The following is a 12,296-nucleotide window of genomic DNA, read 5'->3' as shown; positions in this document are numbered from 1 at the left end:
ACCTGCCTATTATGGTTGAGTTATGTGCCCCCAAACTCATATATGGTCTCAACCACCAATTCTTCAGAATGTGACTTTATTTGGCAATTGGGCCTTTAAAGAAGTAATTAAGGTAAAATGAGATCCTTATGTTCAACTATAATCTATTCTGACTGGTGATTTTTAAAAAGAAGAAAGTAGTCTGGATAAATGAGTGCCAAAAAATACAGTTATACCCAGAAGTGTTAGTCTCTAAGAAAACAGGAGAAATAATGATCTTGGAGAAGAATAAATCAAGGGAATGCATAACCACCCAGCACCATTAAAGATACTTGTTATGGTTTGGATCCAGAATGTCCCCCAAAAGCTCATACTCTTACAGCTTGATCCCCAATGCAGTAGTGCTCAGAAGAGGGGCTTTTAGGAATGATTCAATTATGAGGACTCTGATTGCCTAAGTAGATTAATTGACTTATGGCTTCATAATATGAATGGGTTACTGGAAGGTGGTGGAAATTTTAGCAAGTGGGATGTAGATCAAGGGAGAGGGTCCTTGGGGACAGACCTTTGGGGAATGTATCTTGTTACCAGCCCATTCCTGTCCCTCTCTCTGCTTTCCAACTGCCAGGAGGTGAGCAACATTCCTCTGCAAAGCCTACCTGCCATAATGTTCAGCCTCAACTTAAGCAAAAAGGAATGGAGCTGTGCAACCACAGAATAGAAGCCCTGTAACCATAAGTAAAATAAATATTTCTTTCCTTAAGAGTTTTTCAGATATTATTTCACAGTGATAAAAAGCTAAAGTAATACAAAAGGGAATGCTATACCCAGAAGAGGAAGGAAGATACAATCATCAGCAAATATGGGAAAGTAAATCCCACTAGAGGAGTAGACATGCAAATGAGAAATAGTAAAGAATCATACATTATCAATACATTAAACTATCGAACTTCTAAGATGAATAAGATAGGAAGGACAGAAAAACATGGAATATTCAAAACTACCAGAAGAAAAAAGGAAAAGTGACAGGAACAAGTACATGCATTTTAATAATCACCCTGAATGTAAATTTTTTAATTTTCCATATAAAAGATACATATTGGCTGAATGAATTAAAAAATAAGACCTAACAATATGTTGCCTACAAGAAATTTACCTAGCGTGCAAAGATATACACAGGGTGATAGTGAAAGAATGACAAATGATGTTATAAGGGAATCCCAACCCAAAAAGGAGTGGCTACTTTTATAATTGATAAAACAGACTTTAAAATAAAATCAAAAGAGAAAAGGAGGTAACTATATATTGATAAAGAAAAAATTCACCCAAACATATAATTATTATAAATGTATAAGCAATAAATTTTGAAGCAACCAATTTTTTAAAAATAAACATGGGGCCTGGGGATGTGGCTCAAGCGGTAGGGCGCTTGCCTGGCATGCGTGCGGCCCGGGTTCGATCCTCAGCACCACATACAAACAACAATGTTGTGTCCGCCGAGAAATGGAAAATAAATATTAAAAATAAAATAAGATAAACATGATTCGAGATAAATGGAAAGCTAGGTCACAATAAATATATCCACACCAAAAAAATAAACAAAGAAACAGATTTATAATATATTATATATTAAATGGACTTAACAACTCTTAATTGGTGAGTTTAAGCCATTAACATTTAGAGTTATTATTGAGATATGGTTTGTTCTTCCAGCCATATTTGTTTATTAATGTTACTAAACCTGATTTGTTTTCCTCTTTGATTACTTTCCCCCTTTTACTGTCCTACCTCCCGCTGTTGGTTTTCAATGTTATTTTCCATTTCCTCTTCCTGTAATGTTTTGCCAAGGATTTTTTGAAGAGATGGTTTTCTAGCTGCGAATTCTTTTAACTTTTGTTTATCGTGGAAGGTTTTAATTTCATCTTCCATCGTGAAGCTTAATTTCGCCAGATACACAATTCTTGGTTGGAACCCATTTTCTTTCAGTGTTTGAAATATGTTATTCCAGGATCTTTTAGCTTTCAGAGTCTGTGTTGAGAGATCAGATGTTGTCCTGATTGGTTTATCCCTAAATTTAATCTGCTTCCTTTCTTTTGTAGCTTTTAAAATTCTCTCCTTATAATGTATGTTGGACATCTTCATTATAATGTGTCTAGGTGTGGATCTCTTATGATTTTGCACATTCGGCGTCCTGTAGGCTTCTAGGATTTGGGATTCTGTCTCATTCTTCAAGTCTGGGAAATTTTCTCATATTATTTCACTGAATACATTATTTATTCCTTTGGTTTGGAGCTCTGTGCCTTCCTGTATCCCAATGACTCTTAAGTTTGGTCTTTTAACGTTATCCCATAATTCCTGGATGTTCTGCTCATGGTTTCTTAGCAGTCTTGCTGAGCTGTCTATGTTCTTTTCAAGTTGAAATACTTTGTCTTCATTGTCTGATGTTCTATCTTCTAAGTGATCTACTCTGCTGGTAGTATTCTCAATTGAGTTTTTAAGTTGGTTTATTGCTTCCTGCATTTCTAGGATTTCTATTTGTTTGTTTTTTTTATTACCTCTATCTCTCTGTGAAATTGATCTTTTACTTCCTGGATTTGTTTATGTAGTTCCTTGTCAATGTGATCTTTCATTGTCTGATTTTGCTGTCGCATGTCTTCCTTGAGATTCCAGATCATCTGTAGCATGTATATCCTGAACTCTCTCTCTGACATTCCCTCTGTTGCAGCTATTACCTCTTCTAAAGTTGAGTTGACCTGCATTGCTTGTGGTTCTTTTTTTTCCTTGTCTTTTCATGCTGCTCATGTTTCTTTCTGCAGTTCACGGCAGCTCTCCTCTTAAGGGAATTATGCTAGAAGTTCCTCCGTAGGTAGGCTGCAGCTGTTCCGATGGGTCTTTGTTATCCCGTTAAAGTGGAGACATTGGAATCGCTGCTTCCTCGCCAGCCGCCATGTTGGATCCTCCTAGAGCTTTATTAGATATTTTTAAAAGTTACATAAAGGACCTTTACAGATCAAAGGAAATTTGGCATAACAAATCTTAAATAGAAACAGGTGAGCCTGCTACCTTTCTGTAGTATCTGCTGGTTTCCTTACTAAATCATATTGTAGCAAGTCCATGGTTTCCTTGTGTTCATCCAGTTTTCTATATTGCCTCCAGATAGATGAACACTGTTTAAAATATTGTTGATGGAAGCTACACTCTGAACAGAAACATGTAGGAATGTTAATTTTTTTTCTTTTTTAGCAGCTGTATTAAGTTATACCTGACATACAAGAAACTGTACATATTTAAAATGGTTTAATTATTTTGACATAAATAGAACAGTAAAACTTTAACCACAACAAAATCAATAAACATTTATCATTCCCAGAAGTTTCTTCATGCCCTTCTGTAATTCCTCCCATTCTATCTTCAGGCAACCACTGATACTGTGTCACTATATATCAGTTGTATTTTCTAGAATTCTACATAAGTAGAACCAGTGAGTGAATATACACATTTAAAGTATTGGCTTCTTTCCTTCAGTACAGTTGAGATTCATTCATTTTGTAGCTTCTCAAGATGCTGCTCTACTGTATGGGCATATCGAAGTTTCTCTACTTACGTGTTAGCACATAGGTTATTTTCAGTACTTGACTATTACAAAAAAAGCTGCCATAATCATTCATGTATAAGTCTTTATGTGGGTTTTTGCCTTCATTTCTGTTCATCATATGCTTTCTCATAATTACAATACCTAGGAAGCAATTTATGACCACATAGCAGATCTGAGCTTTAATTAAAGCTTTAAGTTTAGAAGCTCTCATCTTCTAAAATGGTTATGCCATTTTTCAGTTTTACCAGCAGTGCGTGAGCATTCCCATTACTGCATATCCTCACTGAAACTGGTACCATCAGTCTTTTCAATTTTAGCCACTCTGAGGGAAGTACACTGGAACTTTATGATTTTAATTTACATTCAACATTAACCAAATGTAGATCAGAATTGTTAATTATTTTAAATATGTTCAAACTATGAATTTTCTCTAAGATGTATAATTTCCTATAGATATACAAAGTCAACATTTTTCTCAGTTTAATGAACTTTTGCAAGAGGAAAATAAAATATTTTCTAATAAAAGCTATTGGTTTACAAATGTGGGACCCCCAGATAAGGTTCATCCATAACTGCATCTGTCATGACCAGCTGTGGGTAGTCAGATGGTCATGTACTACAGCATAGACTGCAATGAGGTCAGAGAAAATGATGACTTTTGAGCCAAAATAACTGTGAAAAATGGTTAGGTCTGAGAAACCCAGCATTGCACAGATGAAAGAAAAACTCCATTTCTGTAGAATCCTGTCAGCAACTGTTGGCAGAATAGAATACAGGAAGTAACTTATTTTGCTTTCTTAGGCCTAAGGAACCCAAGTGTACTGGGGACATGATTCAGAAGCCATTTTTTTAAAGTGCTGTCTTAAGGCAACAGCCAAAGAATGTTACTATTTAGTGAGTTCTGATCTTTTATTTTAAAAATGCTGATGATTTATAGTATCAGATTAGTATTTTTGACCAAGGTAATATTTTATCATACTGATATACAAGAATCAAAGAGAATGAGACAACAATTTCAGCATTAAAAAATCACATACATGCATTGAAGTTGGGTATTTGAGATTACTTAACACATCAAAACTGGGCCATTTGTAATAAAAAGCAGTGTCTAGCATTATCAATACAAGGGACAGCAAAGAGACAAGAGTAGAAGTCTCTAAGTTTGAATGCTATGTAAGCTCTGTTGTTACAAAAACTACAGGCATTCAAAGACACCTACTGTTAGAGAGTCCTTACTGGCTGGATGAGCCTAGCAAGATGCCTGAAGAGAGTAAGCTCTTAGAGATCTTTTTGAAAGAAGGCACCTAACAGAACCATATAAACTTTGAAATGTAACTCTGAAACTAGCATCATCATCAACTGCAAAGGGCCTGGTACACACTAGAGAAAGCTGCACAAATATTTATTGAATTAATGAATGTAAGAATAACATTCTTACACGTTTTTAGTGGAAGAATGCCAGAGTTGCTTCTGTACAAATGCCTACAAAGGCATTTTTTCTACTTGGCCTTTGGGAATAATGGCAAGAATCTGGCTTCATAAACATTGTCCCTACTTTTGTATTTTTCCCCTAATGTTTAAAGTAGATCACAGGGGCTGTGGTTGTGGTTCAGTGGTAGAATGCTTGCCTAGCATGCATGAGGCATTGTGTTCAATTCCCAGCACCACATAAAAAAAATAAAAAATAAAGTAGACCACCAAAACAGACAAGAAGCAAACTAATGACTGAACACATGCTAATGCTGTGACTATAAAATTCCAAGTTTTATTTATTTATTTATTTATTTAGTGGCTCAGGAATTTCTTACTCTGTTAATGAAACAACTTAAAGATTTATAAATAAACACTGGCATTTACCTGAATCAAACTTATCACATATGAACTTTTAAAAGTTAATGATCCTAGATTTAATACTCACTATTTGGGATATTCATATTCCTGAATAATTTCTTTTTTTCCTGCTACAGGGATAGGTTTCTTATGTTCAGTTAGGTACATTCTTTCCCCTTTCAACCCAAATCCAATTCTCAGGATTCCTGAGCATCAAACATCTGGTTGGTTCATGCCTTCTACTCTAGACTTGAATACTAGGAATAAAGTAATGAGAATTTCTGAACTATTTGCTCACCTAGCCCTTAGAATATGAATATATACTTACAAGTTAACTAATATAAGATATGTATGCTTACCTATATAACATGTCAAACTATTTCCCAAAGTGATTTTTTTTCAATTGAAATTCTCAGCAGAAGTTTGCTTCACAAACTTAGCAATAGTTGTTCCTTAGATTATTACTTTTTGCTTTCCCTTAGAATTTTTTTCAGGAAAAAAAATTAAACAACTCCTAACCATCTTTCCCTCTGGAGATGTCCCTAATTTTCCTTTGGGTGTGTATCTGATTTCTGAAATACATATGTCTGTTTCCCTGGAAATCAAAAAAAAAAAAAAAAAAAAAACAAATTCTTTTTAAACCATGGAAAAATAGCAGAGATTTAGGCCAACATTTATGTACAAATGGTTGGCTTTTATAAAGACAATATGAAAGCAAAATTGAAAAGGAAGTATTGAAAAGCAAGACCACATAAAGTTACGTTAGAGTCCTGGCAGAGTAAATCTAGAACTCCAGAAGACAAAACAAAAATGTGTGAACCCTATAAACCATCCTTAAAGTAGTGTGTTGCAAATTTAAAGTCCAATTAACCAGACCAAAACAAAGTTTTCTGAACTCTGTAGAACACAAGGACAACATTCTATCATTGCCTTCTCTTAACAGCTGATTTTAAATACCAGACACTTAAGAAGCTAGAATTCCAGCAGTATATTAATCTTTGTATCCATATTAAAGTACTTCTGAAGTTTCTCTACAGTGGTAGGCAGGCTAATTAAGTCTGCAGCTGACTTAACAATGGCTTGAAGGTGGTTTGATGAAGAATTCAACAGAGAAATCTTGAAGGAAAAGGAAAAACAAACAAACAAAACAGAACTTATAGACAGGGTTCCCTTCACAAACTACATGGCTGATGAAATCAAGATAACCTTTCATTTTACAGGTTTAAGGAAATTAAGGTACCTTGGATAGAGTTGAGATTCAGGAGCCAGCAATAATATGCCTCTTTCCCTGCCCAATTTAAATTAGTGCCAAAGAGGGAAAAAGAAGTTATTATTATTTAGTCTAGTCCTGGCAGTTATAAGATCTAAAATCTTAAGTTACCCAAAAGATGCAGTGATTACACACAATCCTTCAATAGTCAGACAAGAAGGAAGCTGATGACCAAGGACCACTTCAAGGTTTCTGTTTGGTAAAATATTAACATCCTCAGTTATTTAACTAACTTTTTTTCCCACTCCACGTGTGAACATATTTTAGAAAATAAAAACCTTCATTACAAAATATAATCTATAGGAATTATTTGAACAACTTGAACAGCACTTTCAACTACTTAGGGATTTGGGTTCATTCAATAATGTTTTCTATTATTTTATATGACATTTTAAATGGAATTACTAAAGTTTATTTTTGAATTGGTCATCACTGATACATTCAGACAAAATAATTTTACCTTGACTTATACATTCTGATTTTGTGGAATATGCTTGTTCTTGTCAATTTTCTTGTGAACTCTTAGAGAACTGTGAAGTGTAGGATCAGGTCCTCTGAAAGTAAAGATGGTCTGGCTCTTCTTCTCAGACTTGGGTGCCTTTAATGTGATTATTGTCTAATTACTCTAGCTAGAATTTTAAGTTCAATGGTAAAAAGCAGTGGTAAAAGTAGATATCTTTGACCTGCTGCTGATTATGTGGAAGGTTTTCAGGCTTTTGTGTCACTGAAATGTATACTTAAAATTTATTCAAAGGATAAATATTAAGAACACTTCACAACAAAAATATTTAATGATCAAACAGAACACATTATAAATGCAGTAGTAAATATAGATCCAAAGAAGCCAAATAATGTTGCCACATGAAAAAAGATAAAGGAGAAGTTTCCTGGCCTCCAAAATGCACCAGAGAATTGACATGTAATTATATAGTTCATTTTTTTAAAACCCATGTACAAATGAACTATTTCACATTGATTAGGTTGCTGTTAATTAGAAAATCAGGCTCTGCATTTTAATTTCATTTAGTTTCTATTCCTTTCCCTCCTTTATCCACTAGGAAATACATCTACCAGTAACATAGTCTATGCTTTAATCAACAACCTCCATCTACTCTATCCCTCTACATATATGCAAAGAAAGCTCTATAGGTATTTCTTCAACACCAAAAATGTACTGCCAGTTATTCTACATGATCCTGGTTTATTCCTGAGTTTGAAAGTAAAAATGCAGCAGATGTGTCCCAGGGTATTACAATGTATGTATGATTGATTTTCTTTGATTTTTTTGCATCATTATTTTTCAATCAACTTCAGACATGAAAATTGGGCCATGAATATTTTAGATTATCTAAACAATTTTCTTTGTGGAAGAATATGGCCCTCTTCTCAACCAGCTTTTGCTTTGAGTTCTTCATCTTAGTGCAGTAATTGAGCAAAGGACTTATTTAAAGACTAGGTTTTTAAAACAGAGAAAAAAGTGTCATAGAATGTGGTAAAATTTTAAGTAGCTCCAACAGGATGTGAAGAAGTATTGATTGCTTATTCTAAATTATTCTTCCAAAATTCAAGACCTAGTAATCATTCTTATGTATTGTTGAGAAAAATCATGTGTACACACACACACACACACACACACACACACACACACATCAAAGTACTGAATTACACACACATACAGCTGGACATATGATCTTGATGTACTCAGTCTGATGCTGTCTAATCAAAATTTTATGTCATGGATACTGTTCTAGGTCACTACACTTAGATCTACACATTTCTACTTAGCAGGTATATATGAATCTTCTGAATAGCAAGCATAATTTATTAAATTTTCTGATCATATGAGAAATATTAACACGTTATTCATTCAATTTGTAATATTAGGGCAAAGGCTGAAATTCTCGCTTTACAATTTAGTGATTAGTCAAATTACCATCAGTCACGAGATTCTGTTTCTTATTCTGTAACATAAAGGCTATCGTAGTATTACTCAATTTATAATGGGTACATGAAACACAGATGGTACACAATAAATTGTATCCCTTATTTTTATAGGATAGTATTAAGTATTAATTACATCAGACACTTTGAGCAATAAGTTCAAAAAATAAAAAAAAACATAAATAAATGTTCATAAACAAAAAGTCTTTTCTTTTTATCTACCTTTTCCCCTTTATATTTTTTCATTTCTTTTTCTATAGATCTAAGAATCATAATTTCCCTTTAGATTAAATCATTTCATCCAGTATTTTGTTTAATACAAGGTGGATCTCAAAAGCATCTTAGTTTTTTTTTTTTTTGCCTGAAAGTATTTTATTTATTCCTCATGGATATTTCTTCCTAGATGTAGAATTCTAGGTTGATATGTACATTCAGCACTTTGAAAATGTGGCTCTTTTGTTTTTTGGCCTTGCTGTATCTGATGTGAAGATGGTTGTCTTCTTATCTGTGTTCCATTGCAGATCATGTGTCTTTCCTTTTCTAGTTGTCTTTAAGATTTTGTTCTTATACTTACCTCCAGACTTTGAACACAATGCACACAAGCATAATTTTCTCCAGATTTACTTGTTGGGGTTCATTGAGATTTTTGAATCTATTGATTTCAGTTTTTGTTTAATGAGGTAAAATAGGTCTTTATTTGTTCTTATACTTATTCTGATTCATTTTATCTCTTGCCTCCTATAGAGATTACAGTAGCACCATTATCAGATGCCTGATATTGCACCATAGTCTTCAGGTATTCTACTTTCTTCCCTTTATTCCTCTTTTATTTTTCATTTTAGGAAATTTTTATTTACCTATCATCAACTTTACTGGTTCTTTCCTCTTATACTTGTCTTTAAGATTTAGTTCCTAGGTGCTGCATCTATTCTGCTATTAAAATAATGGGAAGAATTCTTTATATCGTATATCATATTTTCCAAGCACGTATTTCATTTAGGTTATTTTTTAGTCTCTGCTCTTCTGCTAAAGTTTCAATGTGCTGATTCACAATTGTCTACTTTTTCAACCAGATCTTTCAGCATATTTATAATTTTTAAGAGAGACAGAGAGAGAGAGAAAGAGAGAGAGAGAGAATTCTTTTATCCTTTTTTTTTGTAGATGGACACAACATGATGCCTTTATTTTTATGTGGTGCTGAGAATTGAATGCATGTTCCACCCTGCTAGGTGAGCACTCTACCACTGAGCCACAGTCTCAGACCCAGCATATTTATTACTGGAATTTTAAACTTTTCATCACATATTGCTGACATCTGTATTTATTTATAGATTTCTATTGAATTCCTCTTATTTTGAATAGTAATCACTTTTGCTTGCTTTTACTTTTTGTTATTGTCTATTTTTTTTTTTGCTGAACATTGTGCCAAGATGAGTTGAAACTGAAAATAGCCACGTATTCTTCCAGAAATGGGGGAGATTTTTGCTTTTTAATGTCATCTTCCTTATAAGCAAATAATCATAAAATCCATCCCCTGTTCTTCAGAGAGAATTTCTTTCTGTTCTGTACTCACACTGTTAGTTCTTGCCATTTCTCTGAGCTCCTGCGAAATATATAATATTCTTTGGTCTTTTTACTTTGCTTTGTCTTCATCATACATGCTTTATATTCTTTATGCAGAGTTATAATTATATTATTCTGCCAATTTTCTTTCAAATATAAATCAAATAAGACTAGCAAAAAAAGTGAAAGGATGATCAATTTCTTTCTGTTTGTCTTATTTGATTTCTTTTTTTGACAAAGTCCTACCCAACTTTCAGATCTCAGGTTTTCTACCAGGGCCCAAATGATCTAACCCATCCATTTCAGCACAAATTAGTTGCTTACACTTTGGAAATCCCTAGTATTTAATATGCTCTTTGATTTACTCAAAACATTCACCTATTACAGTTATTTATTGAATGACTGTCTCTGCTAATGTCTTGTTTTGTGTGACAAAAGAAATATATATGGGGGAAAAGAGAGTGAGAGACAGAGTGTGTGGGTGTAATACATAGCTTTCATATATTATCTCAGACATACTGGTTGTGTGATCCTCAGGGAAAAATCATACCACCCAAAAGCCTTTAATGCTCAGTACAGCAGGCACCCAGTGCCTCAGCTGTGCAGTTCTGGAAAGAACAAGAGGAGTGACATCTGACAGGCCTTGATTGGTGATTTGTTCTTAGTACTCAAACACCAAAACTGCAGTGATTAAAAGCAAATACCTAATAAGCTATTTGTGTGGGTAACATTAGATAAATGTTGAAAGACTTTAAAAACTATTAAATATGAAACATGTATTTTGCTAGAGAACCAAAGTAATATAATTTGGAGAAAGAAAATCTCTATGATTCCTTGTAGAATTCTGAAAGAGTTTCTGATGACTGAGTTCTGACTCCACTAATTTTAGATATATGAGGCCTTTTAATATTTAAAATAGAATACTAATGCTAAAATAAATTATTTTTCTTAACATGTTCATTTCCTAAGAATTTCTTTAGTTTTGCATTAAAATAAGCACTTCTATCAAAACACTCTGGATTTATTATACACAGCTTTCCTCACCACTCAACTTGCACAGCTGTATGAGTCCTACTCTAGTAGCTCCTCCTGTGCTCACCCTGGATGTGACTCTGCACTTGCAGTGACAGTTGGGCTTCCATTACTGCTAGTTATTGGCAGTGGTTTCCATATTTATTCTCATAATTAATGCCCATTACACATTCATAATACTACAAAGGGAAGCATTCCTTAGCAAACTGTGTTAAACACAAAGAAGAAATACTAAATTTTAATACCATATCAGGAGATTATATGACAAAATACACAATCATCAGATGATTCTTGGGAGTATCCTGAGTATCCAGTGCATGACTTTCATCCTCTATAAACACCAAAAGCTGCAATTACACATGAAAAAATATTGTGAAATCATTTCCAATATTATACTGAGAATGATTAACTCAGAATTTAGTAGCTCACTATGAAACACAATAAAATAATCTTTGATATCTCATAACAAGTTAAATATATAAAACCATCAAGCAGTAAGATCTCACACAACCTTTTAGAAAGACTCATGACAGGCCAACCTACTTTAGTTGGTATTTCATCCTTATTTGTAATATATTTGTTAAAACCTCCCACTTGGCCAAACTGCAGCCAATGTTCCCTCCATACCATAGTCCAAGGACCGCATGTCCACCACTGAGCCTCAGTGCAGAGAATTCTCCAGAAAGATCTTACACAGACCCGAGATATTAAAAGCATTTTATTTCTCCTTCCATGCCTGTTGACTTTCTGAGGATGTTTAAATATCTGCCACTTCTTGAACCCTTTAAATCCCAAAATACAACCTGGCTCATTAGTTCAATCTAATTATAAAACTCAATGCTTCTATTTTTCTCTTTCCCCCTTACTCATCAGGACAAATTAGTGAGATGATGCTCTCTCAGAAAAAACTCAAAGGCTACAATCCAAATCCCTAACTTATGCTTTAAATTTTGACTGACAAGGTAAAAAAGTGAAACTAGCTCCAGCTTAGACACATTTGTTTCCAGTTAGTTCACATCTCTCAACCTGAAAAATTCTTTAATACAAACAGAAAAAAGTTGTCTTTACCTATGCATGAAAATGAAA

General features: G+C 33.7%; 1 protein-coding gene across 6 annotated transcripts in view; it reads left to right on the top strand.

The window, feature by feature from the left end:
- LOC144374078 (mitochondrial inner membrane m-AAA protease component AFG3L1-like) overlaps positions 1-12,296 on the top strand; it is a 65,594-nt gene that overhangs the window by 7,111 nt on the left and 46,187 nt on the right. Inside the window, exon 8 of one of the 6 annotated variants that reach the window (XM_078037028.1) lies at positions 9,777-9,844. The exons of 2 other annotated variants lie outside the window; for them this stretch is intronic. In XM_078037028.1, the coding sequence (XP_077893154.1) occupies positions 9,777-9,816 (40 nt within the window). In that variant the 3' untranslated portion in view covers positions 9,817-9,844. Of the gene's footprint in view, positions 1-607; positions 743-7,732; positions 7,821-9,776; positions 9,921-12,296 lie in introns of those variants that run through there. 3 more of the 6 variants (XM_078037027.1, XM_078037030.1, XM_078037031.1) reach the window with 3 other exon arrangements.

The sequence above is a fragment of the Ictidomys tridecemlineatus genome, unplaced genomic scaffold (genome assembly GCF_052094955.1).
Source record: "Ictidomys tridecemlineatus isolate mIctTri1 unplaced genomic scaffold, mIctTri1.hap1 Scaffold_57, whole genome shotgun sequence".
Classification (NCBI taxonomy): domain Eukaryota; kingdom Metazoa; phylum Chordata; class Mammalia; order Rodentia; family Sciuridae; genus Ictidomys; species Ictidomys tridecemlineatus.
Note: the sequence above shows the minus strand (reverse complement) of the source record. Positions and strands in the feature narration are given on the sequence as shown.